This window comes from Rhinolophus ferrumequinum, chromosome 2, assembly GCF_004115265.2.
Source record: "Rhinolophus ferrumequinum isolate MPI-CBG mRhiFer1 chromosome 2, mRhiFer1_v1.p, whole genome shotgun sequence".
NCBI lineage: Eukaryota > Metazoa > Chordata > Mammalia > Chiroptera > Rhinolophidae > Rhinolophus > Rhinolophus ferrumequinum.
Window position 1 is genome coordinate 97,621,794 of NC_046285.1, and position 27,516 is coordinate 97,649,309.

General features: G+C 41.4%; 1 protein-coding gene across 3 annotated transcripts in view; it reads right to left on the reverse strand.

Moving 5' to 3' along the window:
* TIAM1 (TIAM Rac1 associated GEF 1) overlaps positions 1 to 27,516 on the reverse strand; it is a 191,370-nt gene that overhangs the window by 14,792 nt on the left and 149,062 nt on the right. For all 3 annotated transcript variants that reach the window (XM_033121186.1, XM_033121204.1, XM_033121194.1), the window contains exons 15-22: positions 26,767 to 26,870; positions 17,197 to 17,376; positions 16,156 to 16,224; positions 15,727 to 15,852; positions 10,673 to 10,781; positions 7,305 to 7,484; positions 7,099 to 7,217; positions 1,051 to 1,159 (exon numbers count right to left, since the gene is read on the reverse strand). In XM_033121186.1, coding sequence (XP_032977077.1) covers positions 1,051 to 1,159; positions 7,099 to 7,217; positions 7,305 to 7,484; positions 10,673 to 10,781; positions 15,727 to 15,852; positions 16,156 to 16,224; positions 17,197 to 17,376; positions 26,767 to 26,870 — 996 coding nt within the window. The remainder of the gene's footprint in view (positions 1 to 1,050; positions 1,160 to 7,098; positions 7,218 to 7,304; positions 7,485 to 10,672; positions 10,782 to 15,726; positions 15,853 to 16,155; positions 16,225 to 17,196; positions 17,377 to 26,766; positions 26,871 to 27,516) is intronic.

The window sequence follows — 27,516 nt, forward strand, 5'->3', positions numbered from 1 at the left end:
TCTAAGAAGGAAGCCCAATAAATCTTTGTATTAAACACTCTGATTTAATATCACTGGGATGTTCCATTTGGGAATACTTTGTTCATGTCATGGAGGAAAAAACTGAGTTCAGCTGAAGAAGCAATAATCAACAACCCCCTCTCCCGCCTACCCTCGGAAAAATAAGGTCAAGTAAGAGCATGGAAATATTAGACTTCCTTTATATTATGTTCCTAGCCAGGAATCTTCTGGAGAGATGTTAGGAAAAAACACAACATAAAACAAAAGCGTGAACTGTTGATCGTTTGATTATCAGCAACAACACTGCATGCCATAGAAGCATTTACGTTGCAACAACAAACCATATTTCCAGAATTACCCATAATCCCCGGAGTGCTAACCCCCACAGCTTTTGTCTTTCAAAAAGCATATTACAATACAACCACATGAGCTTTTTAATTCCAGCAATTGCATCCATCGGAACTAGTTTATTAAAAAATCGATCATTCACAAACAGCTCTACTTGCACTAGAGTTAGTCACGATGCGACTGAGAAGCATGTCACAACTGATGAAGGCACCAGTGCTGCCACGGTAGCTCGGCTGGGAACTGATGTCCTGAATCCCAGCTTCACACACATCACACAGAGTCAGTGAGAGGTTTATAAAGATCTCAGATCGGGGGTCTCAGAAAGTTTTCTCTGGATTTTTTTTTCCTTTATTTTTCCTTGGTTTATTATTAATCCATTATTTTAGAAAGATATTTAGAACAACAGCAGCAGCAGCACCAAAAACAAAGAAAACCACTTCTCCTGCTTGTATGTTTATGCCTGGGGTAGGCTTGGGCACAAGCATTTCCTCCCTCTCATGTAACTGGGTGGCCCCACTTAACTGGAAGGTTTAATGTAGTATTTGTGACATGTTGGTGGCCATAGCAGGAAGACGAATTCAGATAACTGTAATTAGCTTTATTTTAATAAACTGCTGTCTTGGAAATGTTCTTATTTTGAAAAATAAGCCAGACTCTTTCCCCATCCTCCCCCCCAACCCCAAACCCTCTTCTGATACCTACCAAAGGCTGCCAATTCTGGCTCCTTTTTCCACTTCCCCAGTGAGGCTGGTGGGTTTGGCCATATCACCGTGGTGTGCAAAAGTAGGTCCCCCATGCTCAAATCCGCAACCTGAAAACCAGGGACAAAGCAAAACTTACTGGGCGGTGTTATAAACACTCAGATTTTTATGACATTTTAAAGTTCCGCAGGCTGATGTCAATACTACTTCATGAAAATATTGTCTCTAAAAACATATGGTCATCTTTTTAAAATTACATTTATTGGGGGTGACATTGGTTACTAACATTACATAGACTTTTAGTGTACAATTCTATAATACATCATCTATATATTGCACTGTATGCTCACCACTCAGAGTCATTTCTCCTTCCATCACCATATATTTGACCCCCTTTTTTCCCTTTTCTACCTCCCTCCTCCCCCCCATATCAATTCTGCTTCATGAAAGTATTGTCTTTAAAAACATTCGGTAATCCTTTTTTCCCCTTTACCCCATGTGTATCTACCAGAATTTCAATAATAAAGTGGAAAAAAGGTACAAATCAGGGTTTTGAAATTCACATGCAGTAAATCTGTCAAAACTGATCTACCAAGTTGGAGACATTTTGTGTTCAAATAGAGACAGTTTCTCAAAGGGAGACAAATGCCATCAATGATGATGAAGATGCACCCCAGAAAACTACAGGTCCATGAATTTAAATCCCCTTGGAGCAAAGGTCTTCTGGGAAGCAGTGGAATCAATTATTTCTTATTCCTCCAACTCACTTTAAAGAAGATTTTATTTCGTTTTAGAGGAGGAAGAGGGAAGCTAGCTGAGCAGTTTGAAGACTGCTCTTGCAGCCTGTGCAGCGTGAGCTCTGGGCTCCTCGGAAATCATGAGGTCTAGTCACATGCCCCCGAAGATGAAATGCTACATCGTCTCAGGCAGACAAGGTCCTCTCCTCGGGGCACAGCCCCCCAGACATGATGATCCAGAGACTGTGCCCACAGGCCAGTGAGTACGCTGCACAACCCTCCTGTCTGTCTTTCTCACTGGAGTCCTCGGCCCGCTTCCCAGCCCATAAAAATCCCAACCTCCTACCCACTCGACAGACAAATCAAGAGTGGGAAATCATCTGGTCTGTTGACCTGTTTGCTCTTTGAACACGTCACAGGACAAGACCTTGCAACGATCCGAGTTCACGGTCCATCCCATTGGTGACCACCACAGATTGTTAGGACATCATACCTGAGACACGCCTCCCCGAGCACCCACCCATGGCCTCCCGGTTCTGTCTGTGTCCACACACACCACGCATGAGGTCCTCTTCCTCAAGACATCATTATGAATATTTGAAATCTTGATGTTGAGCTTCTCCAGAACAAATGGCTTTGGTTTATTTTGCTGCTGATGAGATGCCTGGGTTTCTAAATACAGCAGCAACTGAGCAGTCCTTTGCCAAACACAGGGTCATTTGGCATTGCCCTTTGCGAGCCACCAAACCAGGCTACAGTGCTGGAGATGTGACGTGGCTTCCAGCAGTGCAGAATTCAGTGGTATTGTTGCCACCATATGAATGAGATCACTATAATAGTACTGGTTACTCTAATGATTATGGAGCTATTATTAGGAGTATGGCCAAGGGTAAAAAGAAATTAGCAATCATATTACTTTGTTTATATGTATGAAGTAACTAGTCAACCAACCCCCAGGACAGTATCAGCTAAGGGAACTATGTAGTCTCCACTACTCATGCCCCAAACACCCACACAGAAGAGAAATGGTTATATATACGAGTCAAACTTCTGCGTACTGTCTGGGCCAAAGCCGTTGGGATTATGTCTCCTAAAGTAATTAAAAGTCACTGGCGCAGATCATTGTCTAAACTCGACTTCCTTCTTCCAACAGAATTATAGGCATACCTCGTTATATTGAACTTCACTTTACAGTGCTTCACAAATACTACGTTCTTTTTTACAAATTGAAGCTAGGACCTTCCACCAGCAAAAAGATTATGACTCGCTGAAGGCTCAGAAGATGGTAGCACTTTCTAGCAAGAAAATATTCTTTAATTAAGGTATGCACATTCTTTTTATAGGCATAATGCGATTGCACACTTAATAGATTCCAGTATAGTGCAAACATAACTTTTATATGCACTGGAAAACCAAAAAAATCATGTAACTCTCTTTATTGCAGTATTCACATTATTGCAGTGGTCTGGACTGAACCCATGATATCTTCAAGGTATATATATATACATATATATATATATGTATGTATCTGTGTACCTTCCGGCGTGTGATTTTCTAGTGCCTCCCACTAGACTAGGCAAAGCCCTGATAACTTTGGGCGTGGCCATGGGCCCCAGGCCGTGGATGTGGCTTCAGAAGGTTCCACCAGCCCTCTTGAGGGTTTGCCTACCAGCCATGGAAACGACAGGCCCATGACAGCCACTGGTGCTTCAGCCTGGACCCTCGAAGGAAGAGACGTGGAGCTCACTGAGGACTGAGCTCTGGAGCTCCCCAAGAGAAGCCAAAGTTCAGTTGACTACACACCATGTGTGAAATACATGTTCGCTGTGGGGAACACTAAGATTTTGAGTTGTTTATTACACAGCAAACATGGGCTGCTACAGGGCTAGTGCTCATGGCTTCTCTCTCGACAAGTTTCTCCATGGCTGCTCCCTCTGGCTAACGGCCCAGCCTCTCCCTTGGCCTCCCACTGCCCCCTCCTGAATCTTCTCCCTAAACCCAAGCCTGAGTTCTGCTGAGAGGCCCCTGCGTGAACAAGAGCGGGGCTGTCCTGCTGAGCCAGGTTTCGGGGGCCCTTTTACTAAGGGGAAATGCCATCTTAGGCCTTTTCTTCTTCCGACTTAAGCAAAAGGGATGCTCTGTGGGGTCCAGCGCAAGCCCCAAGTGTCTAACGCTGGGTAGGAGGTGGAGGGCCCAGCTGCATCCTAAGATGTTTCTTTACCAGCTTTGTTCTCTGTGAACACGTCTGCCTTCAGGGACCACCTGAGGAAAGCTGGCTGATGACAGGACCAGGGACCCTGTGTCCCTGCAAGGTTACCTTTTCAATATAGACCCACCATTCCCAGAAGACACTGACAAATATTCTTATTCCTGTTTACAAACTGTTCATGAATCCATTCCAGGATTTTAATGGATATTGCCATTAAAAGGGAACTACAATGATCAGGAATCACCTTTGTGAAAGTTGGGACATAACTTGTGTAACTCCAACTATCTGCCTCTCTACATTTCCACGGCTGTCCCAGTATACATACACTCCAAGCAGTGCTACAGAATTGTAACTCATCTTGGCACAAAGCATCTCCATGACCCATTCTCCCAAGGGTTTATTTTTGTGCAATCAAGACCATTCCATCCTTACCAGTTTGAAGACCATTCTCCTCAATAAGAGAAAAAAAGGGATCAAATGAAACTTGAATCATTTTCCTTGAGTAATCAATTGTCTTTGGCTATTATACCTCTGGTCCCTTTGGAGGGGTTTCTTTCTTTCTTATTCTTCTTATAGTGCTAAAACAGAATCTTTTTGTTGCTCTCTTTGGCATCTTTTCCAAGCCTTAATTTTCTGGGCTCTGTACAGCCTAATATTCATGTAGAATTTTCCTACTCTTTAAGACTGGCACACAGCCAACTGTCCCTCCTTCCATCTTTTGCACATTTCTTTTTACAAAATCTCAGCTCACAAGACACTCCTTTGTACAGCACTGTATCTCTTTGTTCCTTGCTGGAAAGATTTCTTACTTGATTGTCAGAATTTTATTTTAGAGGACAGGCAGTTTCACCAAAGCCATATTTCCTTTTAGTCTCTGACTTCTGAATCGTATTCATAGTTTTTTTCCTAAATTCTTTGCAATCCACTACCCATTTCACCTTCTAGTCTTTAGTATAATGGTCCTTGGCTTGCAAGATCATTAAAACCCAGAAATTAATTTGGCAGATAATATAAAACAAAATGAAAAATTTCATTTGCATGACCCAACAAAATTCACTTCTGTCAAAATGAAATACACTAAAACACAGAGGAGGAAAAAAAAAATCTCTCGATCAAAAATGTTTGCTGCATTATTCACAGTACTCAATAAATGAAGCCCCCCAAAATTGCCCAATGAGAAGAATTAAGTAAATTATTATTCAGCCACACAGTATATTATACAACAATTTAAATAATCCTTTTGAATAATTCAAAATAACATGAAAATTCTTTGTTCAATATAAAAAAACCAAGATACAAAATTACTTCCAAAATATAATTATTCAAGCATATACATACATATAATTTTTAATCAAAAAAAGCCACCCAAACATTGAGATTGTAGATGGTTCTTTTCTTGCCTTGTTCCGTCTTTTGCCCTTTTCTTTAACAAGCATATGTTTTTCTTATTTAAATATTTTACAAGAAAATGAGAACTAAATCCAGAGCAGCAGTGCCCATCTTTTCTACACTCTGATTGATTACATTAGCTGCCAAGTAGACTGAGGACATTCTCATGCCCTGATGGTAATACTATGCAGAAAAAATATATTGTATTCAGTGGCAAACTGCATCCTCTACAGCACACACACCCTCCCGGGTCACCTGATTTCAACCCTGTACATTGCCGTTAGTTCCTTTGCAACTCTTTGTAAGATGTAGGTAAGGGATAGGTATATAAATTCTGTCCAGTCTGGTAGTGACCTAACTGACTTCTTCCCACTACGGAAAAACCAGTTTGTCTCCTTTTACAGATCGTGTTGACACGTCATCACTTCATATACACACCTGCGCTGTTTTGACTTTTCCAATGAATTGTTACACACCTGCCTGCTTCCTTCACATTGTGAGTAAAATAAACTCCTTCATTTGTGTTTGCTTTTACCTCTGTATGAGATGTCATAATTTTACCTCTTTCTGAAAATTATCTTTTAACAGTCCAAAAATTGTTTTCGCTGAGGACATAAAAATACACCTGGATAATAACCCTTTTGTATCTCTGGAGATAAGGCTGTTTTCTCTGTCTAGACTAATCAACCAAGCCTTGCACGCCACCCCCCCCCAACCCCCACACTTAACCTTCCTTCTAGTCACAGCAGGAGTGTCTTTCTTCATAGTTCCCTCCCAGCTTTTCTCCCTTTTTTTATCTTTGAGCCAGAAAGCAAAACCAAGGACAATATTCCAGTTGGGTCAGGATGTACTGACAGATATTATTACATATCATAACCCTCTGATTCATCTCAGCGTTATCAGTACTTTAAGTCACATAAGCTCTCCTCAATGACTCAGGCACAATGTGCAGTTCACTCTATATTTTTTTCAGGGGTATCCGTTCTTGTCACCATTTCTTCTAAGTAGGTTTTCAGGTAGACTTAAAAGAAATGATTCAGAAGCATTTGAAACTGTCATTCATTCAACAAATTCTTACTGAGCACCTACTACATGGGAGTTACAGTGGTACCTTGGTTTTCGAACGTCTCCGTTGACGAACATTTCGGTTTACGAACACCGTCAATTTTATGGATCTATGGTATCATTAGATAGTAAAATTCATGCTAAATTTGCAGTTGTAGGGGCTGATTTTAAAGGTCTGGAACGGATTAATCCATTTTGCATGACTTTCTATGGGGAAACGGTGCCTCGGTTTTCAAACGTTTCAAACTCGAACGGTCTTCCAGAATGGATTATGTTCGAAAACCGAGGTACCACTGTGTTATTCTAATCTCTGGGGCTATAGCTTCAGCCTTTAATGGTGCTTACAGAAGCAACCCAGACTATGGCACCGAAGTTCACCGCTACACTTAACACAGAACAAAACCAGAGGTCCTGAGAGTGAAGGGGTGAAAATGAGGAACCCATTTTCTAAATTAAGAAATAATTCGGCCTGAGGAAGAAAATTCACACGGTAGCCTTGAATAAAGGAAAAAAGTTCCACCAGCAAAACCAGTATCTCCACAACAATTTTTCTTACAAACAATCCCTTTGAAAAAAACAATCAAAGCCACCCAGCTTTCCTGACAGGTGTCCTGAAAAGAAGGGGAGGGGGATCGGCGGGGGTCCTTACCTCTTTTTTCTCACCAGTCTGTTCAGCAATCAGCTGGTCAAACACAGCCCCAAATTCTTCATGGATTTTCTGCATTTCATTGATATGACTTGCAACCTTGTTCATAGTCTTGATGGCCACTAAAAGAAAACGGGCCGTGCAATGAAAAGGCTGTGGAGGGACGCCTGGGGCTGAGCAAGGGGGCAGGAGGCAGGGTCCCCGCTTACCATCCAGGTGGTAATGCTCCTCGCTCTCCGCGTCCGTCAGAGCGAAAAGCTCCTTCAGCAGAAGCGGGTACTTGAGGATCCTCTGGATGGGCTTGATGAGGTAAGACTCGAGTGTGGACGAGTGCTGCTGCTTCGGGTTCTGGGCGTCTAAGAAGGCCTTGAAAGCCGCGTCTGTCCTGGCTGGAAGAGTTTCAATACAGGCTGTCTGAACGGAACACCCCAATGACCGACTCCCTCCTCACAATGTCACTCACTTCCTCCAAGGGGACTTTTACAGGACTGAGCGGAGAGTGGGTTGCAAGGAGGAAGCAAAGGGGGGCTCTGAGAGACAGCGGAAGGGCCTGTCAGATGTATGTTGGTTTATTTGGGGGGGAAAACAGGGCTTGAATTAAGGGATAACAATGAGTTAAGGAACAAAAGGGTCTGTAAATCCTACACACTTGGATTTTCAGGGGCTGCTCTTTACCCTTCTTGTATGAAGAGTGTCTTTTTATTCTGATATTTCGACATCTGAGGGCTTACAGATGCAGGGAGAGTGCCCCTCCCAGGGCCAGCCAATTCCTGGAGACAGCGGAGGACTGGCCTTGCACATGCAAACCAGCCAATCCAGAGCCCCAGCCCCACCGCCCAACCTCCTCTACTAGCTCTCACCTTCTGGGCCACTACTCCCCTTGTCACCCCAGGGCCGAGCACCAAACACCTTGGGAGAGCCCGGCACCCCAGAGCCCATTCTGAGTGCGCTTTCCCTTACGTGCCCATTCCTTCTCGCGGAACCACAAGAAAGGCTCTTGCCTAGTTTTCCCCTCGCTCCCTCATCTCCTGACCAGCCCTGGTGCCCCCAGTGTGGCCCTGCATGGTGTGGCATGACATTCTCTTGGGGACTGTGAGTCACAAACTACCTCTTCGATGGCAATTGTCTCCTGATCTGTTGGCCTCGCTCTAACCAGTAAGAAAGCACATTTTAAAACACTCTTTACCTGGTTTTCCTAATCTTTCAAGCATTCCATTGCTGGTACAACCTCTTTTGAGGAAAGACAGGAAAAAAAACAAAAACCCAGAAGCAGCAGCACCTGACAGCTCTGGTAAGTGGAGCAAGAAGGATGGATTTCCTGCAGTTCATGCCTCTTAAGATCTGTTCTGTGTTAATTCAGTGCTACCAGCTATTAGCATCTGTAGACCAGGCCCTGCTGCCCAGGACTGAGTTCTCTCAGAGGGAAACACACATCTGACCTCATGTAGCTAACTCAGGTAGCACTTTCCTCACCAGCCCGGCTTTTATCTGTGTCCCACAGGTGGGCTGAAAAGCCGCCCTGGGGAGTTGTGGGTCCCCAGACAAGCAAAGAGGTGCCTGCCAATGGATAATTAGGAAGACGAGCCTAATGCCTTCTCAGTGCAAAGACATGGTGGGGAAGGAGACCGCAGTGAGGGCAAAAAATGGGAAGAAGAAAGAACAATATATCAAAGTGATTTAACAGTGGGCATATGTTGTTTTCAAAAGCTCCTGACAGAGATGAAAAACGTGTTTCTGTCTTCAGTGGTTAGGAGTCTGAGCTAACATCAGGAGATGCAAAAGGGCATTGTGAAACTGTACAATGATTCTTAAGCTCTATCTTTAGTCAATTAAGAGCAACAGCAATCATGGGGGTGGGGGGAGGCCTCATAAAGATCTTTGTACCCCTTTTTAGCCCCATTAAGAGGAATCAGACGCCATCGGCTCGGCCACCACTTCTCCTCCTTCCAAAGAATAAATCTTTGGAGAAAGGGAACTGGGAGGCAGGTGACCGAGTGGCCCATGTGCCAGGGGAGGGAGGCCAGGCCCAGAGCCAATGCATGAGGAAGCTATGGTTTCCATGGGACATCTCAGGTCTCGGTCCATGTCTACAGGGACCTAGGAATCCCCCTCAACATCTTCCAGTCCAAAAGTATGGCCATGGGCATTTAACCCATCGACTGTATTTTATGTCAGGGCAAGAGAGGTAGCGTCCTTGGCTTTGTGAGCTACTGAAGTGTCACTACCATCCAATCTCGCTGTGAGTCTGTTCATAGTCATAGACAGGTACTTCTGTTCTCAAACTGTTCTCTTCACCCTCTTGGCACATTTTGACCGTTAGAAAAATGTAGGTCATACCTAATATTTTAAGAGATAGTTTTGGAAAATATGATAATATTTTCCAGGTGCAAAGAAAATATTACTGAATTAAGAAAAATCTACAGGGACAGAATGTAATCTAATTAAATGTTTTAAAATAACACATATTGCTCTAAGGACTGTAATGGGTATATAATTTTACTGTCGAGCAAAGAGCTCTAAAATTGTTACATTAACAATCCTATAACATTAGCATTCAGTTAAACTGTAAAAAGAAACAGACACACAGAACTACAGGGCCAATAAAGCACATGTGAAAACAGACAGCATGACAAGGAAATTCCCAGGTTCCCTTAAATTTTTGTGCTGAACCAGAACTCTGGTGCACAGACTCTCTCTGCCATTAAGTATGTCAGTATCTGGGGCAGGCTGGTTTGTTATCCAGAGACCTGCATGGTACTATTATTTCCTATAATAGGCTTTAAATTAAGTCAAGCTCATTCTCGTTGGCAGCAAAGCATAACATATGTAAATTATTTCTATATTCAGACACTGATCAGCAGCTGTTTACATGGCAACCACGGTGAAGTATTAAGGACAACAGGCTGATTTCCAGAGATTCTTTGAAATCTAACATTCTATTGGTTTTGCCATTTACCACTAAAGTGTTTCTTTGATCCTTCCACCTGTCACCAACAACCACATGCTGAACTTTCTGGAAACTTTCAGAATGCTCCATCATCTTCCCAGAACATGTAGGAAGAAGAGTGTGCCAATATAAAAATTCTACTCTGTTCTGTGCAAAATATAATTGCAACTTGAGTGATTTTTGTGAATAACTGAAACAACTTGATTAGTGATGATGTGGAACAATTAGGTGGTGATACTATCACCTACCTGGGGACAAAAACAGGTGAGGGAAAGATGAAATTCCACATAAAGGTACATGAAGTGTGGTAGGGTATAATGAAATTCATGAAAAAGAGGAATAAAGTAGGGAATTTCTAAACCCTCTATATGTTTTTGCATAACTGCAAAATGACCCATCAATTCTGGCCCCAAATAGCTGAGATAAAACTTGCATTTTAAGAAAACAGACAAACTGTTAATTCAAGATACTAATGAACTTCATTTCTCAGTCCCCTTATTTTGGCTTGTTGGGACCTCCATGTGGCACATCAATTACTCTTAGATTTTGGTCCAAAAGCCCTCAACCATAGTTGGCCACAAAATTGTGCCTCTGACAATTAACCTGCCAGCTAGTCCTCACAGGCCTTACCTTTCACCAGGACCTTGGGGACCTTCGTGTGGCTGGCGCAGAAGGCACTGTACAGCTTGAAGCGGTCAGCGTAATACAGAAAGGAGCCCCCCAGAGAGAACAGCACTTTCTGGATTGAACGAGAAGAAGAGTAGTTAGCACACGTTTGTCCTCATCTGGGAGCATCAGCAGGACGTCTCAGGGAGCTCACATCTGCCAGGCACACCTTACACAGCATTATTCACACCTGCCACAGCCCGTCTTTTCTCACTGATGGCCTCAAACTGCCTGTCAAAACGCGCGGGGCTTACACATTTATGTAACAGATACTGCATTTGGCCTTCTCAGTAATTACAATGGAGATGCCACCGTTTTCCACGCCTGTGTTTTTAAAATGACCTATCTGGGATGTTTGGATGTTAATGAGAAAATATGTACACGGCATTTTGGAAAAGGCAGAAATCTGAATGCTCTCGTTAGCTCCTGTTGAGAAGTAGAAGAGACAAACCAAGTAAATGCTGGAAATGCAAATACTCCCTAAATTAGAAAGCACATTTCCTTGATCACTGTCTCCACCTCTCCAACACCACTCTCTCTTCTAGCAGGGAGGAGATAAAAACATAAGAAACATGCTTATTAGAAAGAAACACGCTTGACTTTGGGAATTAGGTTCCATCTCTCCAGCCTACACCCTCTGCCCGCAAAGGATCAAAACTGGGTGGAGGCTTTGCCTGTTAGGAATTTAACACGCATGAGGTGGAATACGTTTTTATCCTACATATTTTATATAAATGTATGAAACAGGCCTCCGAAAAGAATCTTCTATAGTTTTCACATTGATCTAGTCTTGCTCAGAGAAAGATATTGCTAATTTGGGCTTAGATGTAAAAGTAATGTTGCAAACAACAGCAACAACAAAAACTAAGGTGTTGGAGTTGAATGATAAATTTGGTTCCCAAAAGCGTAATTTAGCTAATGAACAATGCAGAGAATTCTAACAGACTGTCTACTAACAACACCACAAATGGTTTGTTATGAACCACACATAATTGGTAATTAGAGGCCTAAATTGGTTTCCTCCATGCTCTCCTTTTTCCTTTCCTTTTCCAGCATCGCCCTCCCCCCTGCAACCTCACACCTGCTGACTTAAAAGGGTATCAGCAGGGACGGTCTGACTCTGTAGGTTAGTTATCCTTCAAGTCACATTCAATTATTGAACAAGAAAAGTTGTGGAAGAAAAAGGCTCTAAATGTAACCCGCCACATTCCCCTATCAGGTCATTCATTTCACCTAATACTGACTAAGCACTTGCAGGGCAGCCACAGAGAGAACACTAAAGTATTCATTTATTCTTCCGGCCTTAAAACACGATCTCAGGTGCAAAATGTGCCCAAATATGAGGGGCATATACCTGGAGACCGCACGTCCCCTGTGTTTCATAAAGCCTCTGATTGGCTGACAGACATTCCAAATTTCTAAGGGGAAATTTTGTCAAAACATATTTGACCTCAGAACTATTTTTTTTTTTTTTGAGTATTCCTTAGGACTATTGTTCTGTACAACACAGTTTGAATACTTTGAAAAGTTTTTATATTTTTGGCCAAATAGACAAACAGCATGGAAACAAAGCAGCAATGGCGGGAACCAACAGCGACACGTCTGGGAGTGAGCACTGTCAGAACCCAAATCAGAGGTGCTGGCGAGAAGGCCCCAGGCCACGACTATTCCATGTGTATCAGGCGTCGTGCCTTACGGATGGAGTGGAGGTTGTCAGACTACGCAATAAACCAGTGACATAAGGTCAGGGAAGAAAGAGGGTCCCACTTAAATGGAGTTTACAACAGTGACTGCTTAGAGTAAACTTGCTAAAAGAATCAACGCACCAAAGGTTTTGTAGGGTGTCAGATGGGCGCTTGTCTCATTAGGGAGACTGCGCTGTACACCTGAAGCTGAAGCTGAATAATATCGAATGTCAACTATAATTTAATATATACCATGTTTCCCCCAAAATAAGACTGGGTCTTATATTAATTTTTGCTCCAAAAGATGCCTTAGGGTTTATGTTCAGGGGATGTCATCCTGAAAAATCATGCTAGGGCTTATTTTCCGGTTAGGTCTTATTGTCGGGGAAATATAGTCACGAGATGTGGAGCACAGCATAGGGAACAGAGTCAATGGAATTGTAAAGCTATATATGATGTCAGAGGGGTAGTAGATTGGGGAAGGGGGGTTATCACTTTGTGAGGGGTATATCTAATTATTACATTGTTTTGTACACCTGAAACTAAAAACAAAACAAAACAAAAAAAATCAACGCACCAATCCTTCCCTAGAATAACTGCTTATAATACAGTCACGTTCATATCACAGTTCTGTTAACCAAATTCTCCTGAAGTGATTTATTGGAACTAAACTCAAAGAACAGGCCCCCCCCACACAGCACAAGATTGATGTATGAATATAATGTTTGATATTTTAGGTTGAAATCAAGTGTTTTAAGGTATGTCTGTGTCTTTTTTTATTATGTTCCAGGTTAAGCAACTTTTTTTATTAACTCACAAACTACTGGCCCTTATCATGGTGTTGTACTGTCATATTAATTAATTTACCAATTTAGAAAATATATTATTACAAACAGAAACCAATGAACCAAACTGTATTTCAAATGGATAGCATAACCACCCTGAACTTGCCCAAGCAATTTATGCACACAGAAAAGTGACGTGTATGCAATACTTAGGGCTAAAGTACTCATGCCTGCAACTTACTCTTAAATGGCTCAGGGAAAAAATTATATTCTAGATATGCATAGACACACACGCACACGTATATATATACAGGAGACAGGAAGGGAGAGAAAGAATAATGCAAATATGGTCAAATTTTAACACTGGGAGTATCTGGCTGAAGGATATCCAGGAATTCTTGCAATTTTTCTGTAAGTCTGAAATTATATCCAAATAAAAATATATAACTATATATAGTATATATTAATATGTTAAGGGTTTGAATGTGTGTATATTCTAAATAGCTTCTGTAGCAGAGCAACTCTGTAAAGAGATGACACAAAAACATACTGAGATAAAACCTCAGCTCCTAAACCTGTGTACTAACCTTATACAGCCAGGTTTCTGCAAGTGTTAAAGTCAAAATGTATAGGCGCTCACACATATATAGACAACTGAACCCAAGTTCAACATAAGAGCAAAAATAATTCAGTGGAAAAGGACAGAAGGATTGTCATTTCAACAAATAGTGCTAGAAAAATTAGATAATCATATGCAAAAGAAAATTGAATTTGATTCATACATCACACCATAACAAATGTAATTCAAAACAGGTCAGAGACCTAAATGTAAATGCCCAAACTATAAAACTTCTAGGAGAAAATCTTTACGACCCTGGTTTAGGCAAAGATTTCATAGAATGATACCAAAAGTATGAACCTGCCCAAAAGGAAAAAAATTTGAAAAACTGGACTTCATCAAAATTTAAAACTTCTGCTCCTTGAGAGACACTGTATGAAAAGACAGGGCTCAGACAAAGAGAAGACAGTATTTACAAATCAAATATCTGATAAAGGACTTATAATCAACACATTCAAAGAACTTTAAAAACTCAGTAATAAGAAAACAAATAACCCAATAAAATAAATGGGCCAATGACTTAGCAGACACTTCACCGAAGAGGACATATTGAAGGCAAATAAGCACATAAAAGACGTTCACTATCATGTCACTGGGGACATTAAAATTAAAGCCACAGTGAGGTGCTATTACATTCATGTAGAATGGCTAAAATTAAAAAGAGAGAGCCGACCTCCTCGTAAGAGTGTGGAGAAAAAAACGGGTGAGAATGTACACTGGTACAACCACTTTTGAAAACAGTTTGGCAGTTTCTTAAAGTTAAGCATACACTTACCATATGATCCAACCATTTCACTCCACTACCCACGAGAAATGAAAACATATATCCATACTAAAACTTACACACAAATGTTCACAGCAACTTTATTTGTAATCAAACACTGGAAACAACCCAGGTGCCCAAGAAAGGTGAAAGGATAGCAAAATGTAGTACTATATCCATATGATGGAATATTGCTTGGCAATGAAAAAATATGAACTATTGACAGGAGATGCAGCAACATAGTTTAAGCTCAGTATAATTATGCCAATTAAAAGAAGCCACATGAAAAAAGCATACACTGCAATGATTCCATGTACATGAAATTCCAGAATGCAAACTAATCTATGGTAACAGGAAGCAGACATGGAAGGAAGTGGCAGGAGACAGGAATCACAAAAGAGCAGAAACAAACATTTGGGCTGATGATTATGTTGATGGCTCACAGGTGTATACATATGTCAAAATTTATCAGATTATACATTTTAAATATATGCAGAGCACTATATGCCCATTTTACCTCAATCAATCTGATTTTTAAAAGTATATGAGGGTGACATGTAAGCCAGCATTGTTGTACACGAATCAATGAGCTTAGTCCATTGCAAGTGCAACACAGGAAATCTATACAATACAGGAAAGCCAACCAAGGGAGAGGAAATGAGCTGTGAGCACCCTCACTAAGGCAGTAGTCATAAATCTCAACACAGCAGCAAGGACATGTGTGCTGGGCGAATGTCGTCCTCTTGGATAATGATAAGTATTTCCATTCAGCAGTTTTCCAGAACAGGATAAATTTGTTTACTGGGAAACCAAGGGTGCAAGTCTAACTTGCTAATACCAAGTATTCAAGGCCCCATATAGACAGAACAAAAGATCAACGTTGGTACCTCTTCCAAAGTAAAAGCCAGCAGAGGTACCGTTTAATGCAAGTTGATGGCATTGGTTTCACCTTAGCCAGACCAGCAAGACAGTCAGCTGCCTCCCCCTGCCACCTGCCTCCCCTCTGGAACCCCCTAGGAATTGACGCTCGCTGGCATAAGCACAAGAACTCACCAAAAAGGGTATAAAGCCTCCTGTGATGTATTATCAGGAGATTCAACGTGACCTACAGGATAACCCACCCATGACGTTCGGGCAGTTGTACATTATTTGAGAATGTAACTTACCTTAAATTGATCGACTTTCTCAAGTTTTTCTAAATCAGGTACCAGTCTCACTCCATCTTCTAGAGTTTTAAGGAATTCTACTTGAAACTCTACCATTTCAGTTAAATTTCCAAAAAGTACATCAAGCTGGAAAATGAAAAAGAATTTACTCCACCTCATATTGCATTAGTATTCAGAAACTTTATTTGCTTCTGATTTCAAAGTTTTTCTATAAATACTCATTAATTAATGTAATGATCCCACCACCAGTGGGTAAGGATAGCCCCTTACTCTCAGCGCAAGCCAACAGCTTAACAGGCAATAATTTGACCTACTTATTACGATTAAATGAATGCAAAATGCTTTCGGTTTATGTGCACTCCCCACTCCTTTGTCACCAAATCAAATTGCACTGTGACCCTTACAGAATCAAGACAACTTCCACCATACCTCATCTTGGGTGAGAAAAGTTTCTTTTTGAAGAGGTTTTAGGTATCTTTCCATGAGACAGTTTAAATCCTAAGGGTTGAAAGAATGTCTCATTAGCACATTTAAAAGTCTATAAATAACCTAAAGGGTGAAAAAAAACAAAACAAAAAAGAAAAAGATTGCGTCCCAAATGCTAATTTTACAGACATTAGGTTATTAAGGTCCATTAAAGGAGCAGTAAGCCAACCTTCTCTGTAAATATTTCAGGCTTTGCAGGCCATATGGTCTCTGTCACAACTTAACTCTGCTGCTGTAACAGGAAAGTGGCAGATAACACATAAATGAATGAGTGTGGCTGTGTTCCAATAAAATTTTATTTGTAAAAACAGGCAGAAGGCTGGACGTGGTCTGAGGGCCATAATTTGCTGACCCTTGATTTAAAGACTAAAGCAGATCATTCAAAATAGATCACATATTAGTTATAATGTATAACTAAAGTATATATAGAAATACCTTATTATAGTTATAGGAATTGTTAGAAATTATATAGTTATATGCATTATGTAAATATATATTATCAATTATATAGAAATAATATGGTTATAGAATATAACTATAGTTATAGGAATATAAGTAAATGTCAGAACAAGTAATAACACAATGAAAACAGAGCTGATACCCTTCTGCCTAGACTCAAATTAGATTCTGAAGATAACAAATTTTTCAAAACTAAATTGAATTTTAGTATTAGCTCAACAATATATTTAGAAAGGTCAGAAGGATCACTTAAATATTCACACTGTCATCTCCTTTTAGTCAGCTCACACACACACACACACACACACATACACATAAATGAATTGCTGTAAGAATTGATATACTTCCTTAAAACACAAAAGAAAATCTTAACATTCAGAATAAAGGCCAACTTCTATCGGAGAGAACAAGATAGTCTTGATTTCCATGACTTGTCTTTGTTGTTAGACAAAAACCGTATAACCACGCAAAGTACCCCGCTTCAGAGGGGGAAGGAAGGCAGGCCCTGCAGGAGAACAGACGTACTTTCACGTAGGTGCGCTCGGTCTCCAGGAGCTCACAGATCACCTTGCGCAGCTTATCGGCGTCCGTCAGCTGCCTCATGGTGGCCAGCTGAGGCCCCGTGGAATCCTGAGGAGATGGACTCTGGTCACTGGGGTTCATCTCATGCAGACTGCGGCAAAAGGCGGCCACCTGTTCCGTACTCTTCAGAGCACAGTTGAAAAGGCAAGGCAGACGAAGTTATCACTCATTAGAGACACCCATCTGACATCTGTCCTTCCCAACAGTGTTCCTCCGAGTTGATGAACTGCCACACACGAATTTCATCTCTCCTTCCCCAAATTACTCCACATATTTGAGAGCCCACTGAATGCTCAGAACAACCATAATAGCAACTGCTAACATATACTGAGTGTTCACTGCATGCCAGGCACTGGTCTGATGTATTTAATCCTCCCACATGGTAAGTAAGGGCTATTATCATTCCCATGTAATAGTTGAGACAATGGAGGCCCAGAGAGGTTAAGCAACTCATGCAAGATTGCACAGCTCGAAAGTGGCAGAGCTAGGATCTGAACCAGGCAGTGTGGTTCGAAATCTGTATTCTTAACTACTCTCTAAGAAGCTTACCAATGAGGAGATGGAGATAGATGTTAAGCGCATTTCACCCAAAATGCAAAGCTTATTAATCATCAGACTCCTAGTTAAGTGTGCTCTATACACTTTGTCATGTTGAAAGACGATTTCACAAGCTAAGATTCTTCCATGCTTTGTTAAAAACTGACACTGAGGCAACTTTCTAGATAATAACAGATACCCATATATTAAAAAAAAGTTTCTATCTCTCCAGCTTCCTGAAAGGCAGAAAGATCCCACTCCCCTCTAAGAATAAGGGGTGTTGGGTCCTGAACTAGACGTTAGTGAGAGAGCCCAGTCTCTACCTAATCTCTGTCTGGGACGGTTCTGGTGAAAGGTTTAGGATGACAGGATTCTAAAATTCCAACTTTTCAAGTTATGGAAAATAGTTCTCCAAAGCATGGGCTGTCGACTGGGTAGCTGGAAACCGCATAGTGTCAGCAGTTCACACGGGTGCATATTAGAATCACCTGGAGGACGGGAGGGGCTGTAAACCTCCCAGTGCCCAGTGCCCCCTCCAGATCCATTTAATCAGAACCTCCAGGTGGGTTGTGCAAGTGTCAGTATTTTTTAAAACTTTATGGAATTACTCCAGAGGCTACTTTGTAGCACAAAATCTAATTTCTTGATATCTGTTCAAATACACCCCTCTACAAATGATGGATGGGTGTCTCCGTGAAGGCAGTGGCTGCCTTCTCATACTCCACTGCCCTGCTTCTACTGTCTAATTCATCCCTACGCACCAAGTGTTTCCAGTACAGACCTGTGCACTTAGAGAATTACTTCCATCAACCACCTACCCAGGAGGAACATGTGAAGAACACCCGCCCCCCCAAAAAAAAAAACATAACAGTTGGTGCCAAGAGCTGAAAGTCAAGGCTGGCACTGTGTAGAGGAGCCAAAACCAAGTGTATTCCATGAGGGCAATTTTTCAACCCAGAAGAAGGCAGCTAACATTAACGTGCCTTTCTCTCATTAGCATATCTCAAAAGGAAGTCTGGAATAAAGACAGCACAAGGACACAGGAAATCACAACCTAACAAGGATGCATCAGCAGCAATGTCATGACAGGGACGAGGAGAGCCAAGAGCAAATCCATAATTGTTATTCCAACTCTCTGACAATTACCACAGCTTAATTATTGCTCGCATTAACACGGGTCTTACTTGCCAGAAAGTATTAGTCACCTGTCAGTGACACTATTCACTGTTCTCTATGGAATCAGTGTTTCAGACACTGAATATTCCCACAGAGAATAATCTCTTTGGTGACTGACAAAAAAACAAACAAACAAACAAAAAACAAACCAAAACCTCACCCAAATGGACTGAACTGTATGGCATATGAATTATATTTCAACAAGGCTGTTACAAAAGAAAGACTATTTGTTTTTAATCAAAGCTTATTTCAATAGAAATAACCCAAACAGTTTTATTTAGTTATGTGAGGGCTTTACTAACTTAATTTGTCCTTAAACATACAGTTAGCTACGGCTTTGTTGTAAAAATTAAAAAGGAACAAATAGGTCCATTTAAACAAAAATGTCTACACATCTTTTGGATGATCCAATGATAACTGTACAGGCGACTGTATAATAACAGACATGGGGGGTAGGGGTAGCCTCACCGAAATGAGAATCCTATGGCCGAATGGTGAGAACAGCTGACAACTAACTGCCCCGCCCTCCAGCTTATCCCAAGCTCCCCCTTGTTGCATTGAGTTGGCACTTGGCAAACGAACCTATCTGAGCAAATATGTAACTGGCACCTTCGCTTACACAATGTTTTTCTAAACAGCCCAACCACAACCACGGCTGCCTGTCACTTACATGCAAATTAACGTCAAAGCTACTACTCATGATAAATAAAGCCATCACTGCATTCCCATCAGAGAAACAGCACACCTTTCTGCAGTTGTACCATTTAGACAAGTTGCCCTCCAACTTGTGATATCCAGCATCCTCGTGTATTATACCAAGGGTGTCCCACTGTGGGGACAGAGCCCCAAAAAGCAGTTTCCAGGCTCTCGGCCTCACATAGAAAGGTGCTGGCTCAGGTAGTAAATGGCCGCCGACTGTGATCAAATGGCCATCAGCTGTGGCTAGTTGGCCGTCAGCTGTAACCGGTGAGCCATTGGCCATGAATATAACTGCCGTGGCTAGGCTAGCAGAAAAGCGGGGGAGCTAGCAAGAAGATGGTGGCTGAGCCTGCAAGCGGCACAGTGAGGGTTGAGAATTGTGTTGCTCCTGGTTCCTGTGTCTCCAACCCAGCCGCCAGTGAGAGTATAGTGGTGTGACTCCCCTACCTATGGCTCCGTGGATGTTCCTTTTTGGCCTCACCATGTCCTGCATTCTTATGTGGGGAGTGGGACCAGAGACCCCGCAGGCCGCCCTGCACGACACCCACACTTTAAGAAAGGGCCCAAGTTATAACCTTGGGACTCTGACACAGATTAAAGGCAGGAAATTCCAAAAGCTACTTCCCCTTGTGCTCCCAATTCATGCCAGACTGACTGTGCCATTCTCGGCTGTGTCTTGGTTATAATAATGGAAGGTATGGGGTGGATTCCCTGGGTTTTCATTCCCTCGGTGTCACCATCAAGACTTTGAGATTCCCACTTTTAAGGGTGTGACTTTGCCTGTGTCAAGTTCACCACCTCTCAGGTCTGATGTCCACAAACAGGCCCGTGGGGAGAGTTCAGGTTAGTGCGATATGGGTGAAGTCTTTAGCGCCAAACCCAGCAGCACCTACCCACCTTTCCTACCCAAGCCAGGTGACTCCCTCTTCTCTCCCATGAATCAAGTCCTAAGTTGTATTAGGGCCTACCCTCCCATGGGACACCGACAAATCCCCTTGAGTCCTCTTGTGAAAGGTCAGAGCCAGAGGCATCCCTTCCTTCTTACACACATTCTTGACCTTAGGATAGATTTAGCCAGGTGGTCTCTGAAGTTGAGGAGGGGGCAACCCCGTTCTCTGGTTCAAGGTAAAAACTCTCAGGTAAATCACAAGGAACTGAGTCGAAATGGAGGTAATCTTCTTACTATCCATTACCTGTTAAATAAAGAACTTAAAAATATAGAATTACGAGTTAGGATGTGTATATTGTCAAAGGGTGTCATTTACAAGCCTCTTCATAAAATTTTTGCTTGGAAACAATTAATTTAAAAGAATGTCATCAAGTTTGAGGATCTTGTTTTATCAAAATATCTTTACAAGGCATCAGGAAATGTAGGTCTTCTTTAGAATACCTCTAACCCAGAGATTTTATATATTTCTGCCCAGTTCTTAAGTCACCCTGCCCCCATAGTGTGGCCAAACTTCTTTACACCGAAATCCATCAGCTTAGCCAGGACATAGGATGTAGGAGAAGCCGAGGGCGGTGGTTTTCCCACTCCAACACTGAGTGTGACTTCCTGGTCATTCTCCACCACATGCTAGAGCCAGAAGTGCCCAGAAAGGTAGCTGCTATGGGAGGTTCTCCACACACTCCTGAAAGCCAAGTTTTCTGGAATTGGGACAAGTAAGGGGGGCTTGCTGAGAAGGAGAAGGCAGTCAAAGTTCGGCCCATGGGAGAAGTATAAACCTCTCCCCACTTAGGGACTGCAATCAGTCACCCTGGAAACGGAAAAGCACTCTCAGCTTTTCAGAGTTGCCAGTTTGCAGCTGTTAAAGGGCAGCAGAGCTGTCCCACTGTCAGGACCAAGAATTATCTAACCAACACACAGAGAAGAATAGGACAATTACAGGAGGAAACAGGCCACTTTACTGAGGCCAGCGTGAAGCTCAAGGTTTATAATATCGCTTTCTTCCTGTGGCAGATGAAAAGAAAGTACAGAAAGAGGGGGTAGGCTTTTAAGTATACACTATCAACTCAAGCTACCAGCTGTTTAAACTCTTCCTGTTATGCAACCACTAAAGGCAACTTCTATCTCTAGGTGAGTTCAGAGTTCTAAAACTGTCCCTTTGAGTCTGAACAATTTAACACATCCCACAGATTTCAAAGGGGCCTGAGTGACCTAAAATCTTATAACCTTTCCTTAAGCTTTTCTGGGAGACACCAAAGCAAAGTACCCCACAATTTCAGAGACCCTTATATTGGGTTGGTGCAAAAGTAACTGTGGTTTGAAAGGTTAAAAATAATTGCAAAAACCGCCGTTACTTTTGCACCAACCTAATACACAATGGTAATCCCTATAGCTCTCCATCACCTTTTTGGTCTCCTTTTGAACAAACTTTGAAGAAGAAATATCCAGGAAAGCAAAGGTTTATTTAGGTAAATCAGGCATAGACACAGTCAAAGTTCAAGTTTCATTAAATGACACAAAATCTAATAGTCGACAGACTCTGGTGCTAACATTAAACTATTAAAAGGTTTAATTGAATTTTATTAAATTATTCCTGACTATTAACCCACTCACTACATTTTCTTATTAGGGAGCCAACATTGTATTCCACGTCTACAATATAGGTCACTTGACATTAAACTGTTAACACATCCCCTAAGCCAACATTTCTATATCCATCTCCTTCTCAAGTAAGCAGAAATGAAGTCAAAACACCTAAGACTTTATAGGAGGCAAGTCAAACACCCTCCTTCCAGAAATGCTTGCTGTACAGACTTCTCAATTAGACATGGGGAGGAGGGAGATTTGCCATGCAAATAACACAAACACACTCAAAATCTCAACAACGAAAAGAAAGGGGGGAAATCCAAACAATAGTTAAAAAAAAATACATCTTTCTGCCATTTGAGAAGGCAAACATAGGTAAGTGTAAAGATTCTTAAGCAAATTCAACTTCACACCAACTACTGATGCCCCACCCCCATGCTAAAATATATATTTTTCACCAATGCCCGGCTATAGAGGGCAAAGGATAGCGTATGGAGAAATAGGACAATCATAATCACCATCCTTTGGATCAGGAAACAAATTCAGCAGGAAAGTCGTAACCTAAACGAGGCTACTAGCAAGGTAGAATTCAAACGTGCTCACCAGATGAAGTGACCGATATACAGAATCACCAGACTTGTCATTGTTTTCAGTCCTGGGCTTGCGCTTTATTTTCCACAGTGCAGACATCATCAGGAATATATTCTCATGGTAATTCTACCACCTGACGTGTTCAGCACAGAAACAGAAGTTTCTTAAAATACTCCCAGCAAACTGAATGCCTTCCGGTTCCCAAGAGAGCATCCTCTCATAGAGACAGCCCAAGCGGGCTCTCCCAGCCCAAGCCGGCTCTCCCATCAAAACCTACAGCTGCATCTCCACACAGAAAGGACAGCGACAGTCCAAGCCCGGAGCAGCACCCATCCACGTCCCCTTCAGTGCCCTCTGCGATGGTGTCAAAGGCTCAGCTGTGGACAAGAATGCATGCTTTGATTCCACCTGGCTAGCCAGCAAAAGTCCCAGAAAGGGAGAACCAAAAAGCAGCAAAAAAAATATAACAAAGCAGAAAATGCCTCCTCAGGATGCGCCTGTCTCTACTTCTCGGACCAAGATCAGCTGACTGGCCAGCACCCTGCACAGCACAGGAATATGCAACCCACCAGGATCAACTTTGAAGACACCCCTTACTGAGTCGGGAGGCAGCAGCCTCTAAAAAGCACAGTGCTGCTGCTGCTTTTTTTTTTTTAACAGTTCACATTTTCCACTAATGCTATTGTTACCGAGCAGACATTTCTCAGACAATCACAACTGGGATTAAAAAGGGGGAGGGGGAGTCTTTCAGAATGAAAAACGTTCTGAAAATTATTCTAATACATTTGCTAAATGGAAAACAAAATCACAGCTGCCAGAGGGCCTGTATGCAGGACACAACTGCCCAGAGCTAATCAACATTCCCTTCCCAAGACAAGAGTTTTGGAGTAAAAGCAGAGAAACAAGTAGCCAGTGGGGAGAGACCCTTTGAGGTTGTCACCCACCATTACCAGAGGAAGGAGGCTGCTTACAAAGAAAAAGGCCGAGATAAGGCCCCTGTGGTGTGCAAGCCCCACCCCCCACCCCGGGATGTGACATTCCACCGTTCAACAAGTTCACAATTATATACTTGCTCAACCCAAAGGGCCCTGTGTAGCAAAAACTGCTATTTTAGAAAAAAAAAGGAAAACACATAAAATTCCAACATGCATTCTCTTCATTCTGGCCAATATCTCGTAAGACAATTCATTTAGGAAGAACAGCAAAAATATTAAAAAACAAATAAATCAAGAGCCTTCAAATGTTTAGCCAGAATAAAAAATGATTTTGTGTTTCATTTATTCATTTGTTTATTTTTACCTTTCTACACCCAGCCTGGTGTATTCAAATGAAGGCTAAATCATCCTCCCATGCTTAGGCAATTTAAAAATGAATTTTTACGTTATTCTCAAGAAAAATTACACTGACATAAGAAATGCATCAAAAAAAAATTTAATCTTAATCAAGAAATTTAAGATATATACTTGCTCTTACTTTAAATCATTTTAAAAAAGATCCAGAAAGCTTAAGTATTAGGAAAATATTTATGTGACTAGTGAACATATATTTAATTGTCTTACAGCACCACTAATTAATTAATTCTGTCCTTTTTTGAAACCTGACATTTAACACCAGACCTTAACAATATGGTCAAATGTAGTTTTAGCATAGCAGTTAACAACACAAGGCCTGGTTTTTGTCATCTCAGAGCTGTGTGAGCTTCAGTGAGTTGCTTAACCTCTCTGTTTCAAACATGTCATCTATAAAATAGATGAAATAATAGTATCTTTCCCTCAGGGGTATTGTAAGGATGAGATGAGTTAATATAAAACATTGCCCAATATATATAAGACACTAAATAAGTATTAGCTCTCATTTAAAATTAATAATACATAGTAGGACCCAGTCTCCAAGAACCACTTGCTCAATTTAAGGTTTTTGCTTCCAAATATCCTAAGTGAGTAATCTAATTCATTAAAGTCTATTTTAATTAAAGAACTTGGGTTGCATGACAAAGTAGTTCAAATAAAAAGATAAAAATCAAACCAAAATTAGGGAGTATTTTAGGGTACAGAATCACACATAGTGATCCCCAACTTAGGGAAAAGGAATGTAAACCTATGGTTTCAAAGAGGTCTATTACATGATCTTTAAAAATACTAAGATCATCACCCAAACTTGTCAATTATTTGGAAGAAATTCTCTTTTATGAGAGCCCACCATGCATTTCTACAGTGAAATCCAGGGAAAGCATTACCTGTTCCTACATTTGACCTTGTGTGTTCCAGGTGAGTTTTAGGGCCTAATTCTCTGGAGAAAGAACCAGGAAGTCAGAGAGACGCCAGGGGTCAGTCAACAGAACCCTGAGGCCGCTTCCTTTCTCTCCAGGGCTAGAACCTAATATTATAGAGGAGTCTGTGTAGGACCTAATGACTCAATATATTTAAAATGGAAACAATCTCGAAACCACAAAGGGATGAGAACATTGGGCTATTACAGGGAGGTAAAAATGATCCAAGTTAAAAAGTATTCAGAAAAAAAAGTTTTAGAAATAGGAAAAATAGCTGTATTTCTAAATCACACTAGAAATTGAGAATTAACATTTTTAGTTTCAATAACAATACAACTAAATAAATACCCTTCAAAATATCTGACCTCAGTATGGAGATACCGGTTTTACCTGAGAGCGACTGACCCTCCCACCACCCAAAAGTAGATAAAAATAAGGTAAGGGCCACAAAAATTAAAAGTAACTTTAAGTAAGCTTTTTTTTTTTACATTAAATGAAACATGTATATTTCCACTCATCTGTGTTTTATTTAACCAGCAACATAAAGCCTTTCAGTCTGTAAATACTCAATTTATAAATTTTAAAATTAATGTCAAATTTGAAATTTTATACTGTGCTCCGTTTAAAACGGACACTGGGAATGATGATGCAAAGGTGGTGAAAAAGAAACACATGCGGGTAAAAGAGATGTGGAAGACAGACAAACATGCACTCAACAAAGTCCTACGGAGAGATATAAATACAGAGAGAGACAAAAAGAGCACTCGGAGAAATCTAAGTTTTTAACATAATAGCTCATATTTGAATAGTCTAATTCCGTTATCAAGGTGCTCTCCCACGGTGATATTACTGACCCACCGAATCATCCGATCACTGCTGTGCAAAGGTAAGAATCACCCTGATATTGAAGATGGGAAAACAAAGGCATAATTTAAAAATTATATGATTTGCTCTGGTTAAGTGACTGGTAAACGTCAAACAAAAGAATGAGAGAGAGGGAGAGGGATCAACATAAATATGTCAACAACCTTCTATGAAAAAAAGGTGACTAAATATAGAAGCGTAATCACACACAGTTGCTTTTGCTGGGGGGGGCGGGGAGAGGTCTCTTGGGTATAGGTAACACAGAGTTTACAAATCGTTGTACTTTGGAGACTGATGAAAAGAGGTTATTGATCCATGGGACTCTCCGTGGAGTGCGAGAGAAGCATGACGTATGATGGAAAACAAATTCACATGCTTGCACCAAAGAGTCAGAACACGAACTTTCTCATAGTGCCCAACCAAGAGGAACATTCTTTCTGGATTAATAAAAATAGTGCTTCTTTCCCTTTAATGTAAAAGATGATCACCTTTAATAAGAGCTGAACACAGCTCACGCAAAAGGGGTTCATCACAGAAACCATGAACACCACCAAGACCGCCCACCTGACCCACTCTCACATTTTGGATGCTGCTTCATTGTACACAAACAGAGATGTAAGAAGGAAATGGGATTCATTAAGAGTGATTTCTGCCCTATATTCTCACACATGGGTCTATTATCAAGGCTGTAATTTGGATTTTATGTCTTATTTAGTGACATCTCAGAAGTAAAAACACTCGATCCTATGGAGAGGACTTCAATCCACATACAGCTGCAAAGGTGACGCGTCAGCTGGGACTCTGGTTGTTCCAGACATGGGATGTGAAAATGAAAATCTCTCACCTTGCTGCTGTGATCAGTCTCATCGGAGGATTCCAGGTCTGGCCCTTCCGTCTCCTCGGGAGCGGTCTCGGCACTACTGCCCTGTTCGCTGCTGAGGCCGTGACCTGCAGGGGGAAATCAGAAGGAAAGGTGGGTTGACATGAAGAGTAATTGTTAAAAGTCACCCCTGTGTAAAGGGGCATAGGGTCACGCTCAGGACGTGTGCATATATTGTTCCACCCTCCAAGTACAAGCTCCAGGATCTTGGCTCAATAAGTGTTAGTTTTGTTGTTTTTATTGTTACTACTACTATTATTATTTTCCACTATAGTATATTTTTATTATTTATAATGTATAATAATAGTTATGGTGTCCCCCAAAATTCATGTTGAAGCCCTAACCCTCCCAATGTGATGTATTTGGAGGTGGATCCAGGTACCCAAACATTCAGTCCATAACACTTGTGATGTCTGTTTTCAGTCTCGCAAACCATACACATAACCCCATATTCCCATCATTCCCACCATATTCTGTACAAACGTGAAGGGAGAGAACATGAGGATGACTTTCCTCTGGAGGGCTTCCCAAATTCAAAGAGCATCTGAACCCCCTGGGGGAAGTACGTTATGTCAATTCAGATTCAATGGACTTGGGTTGGAGCTAAAGTTCTGCCTTTCGTACAAGCTCCGAGATGATACGCATCAATACTGCAAGTCCATGGATCACACCCGGAGTAGCGAGGCTCTCGGTCATTTAGAAACCTCTGGCGAG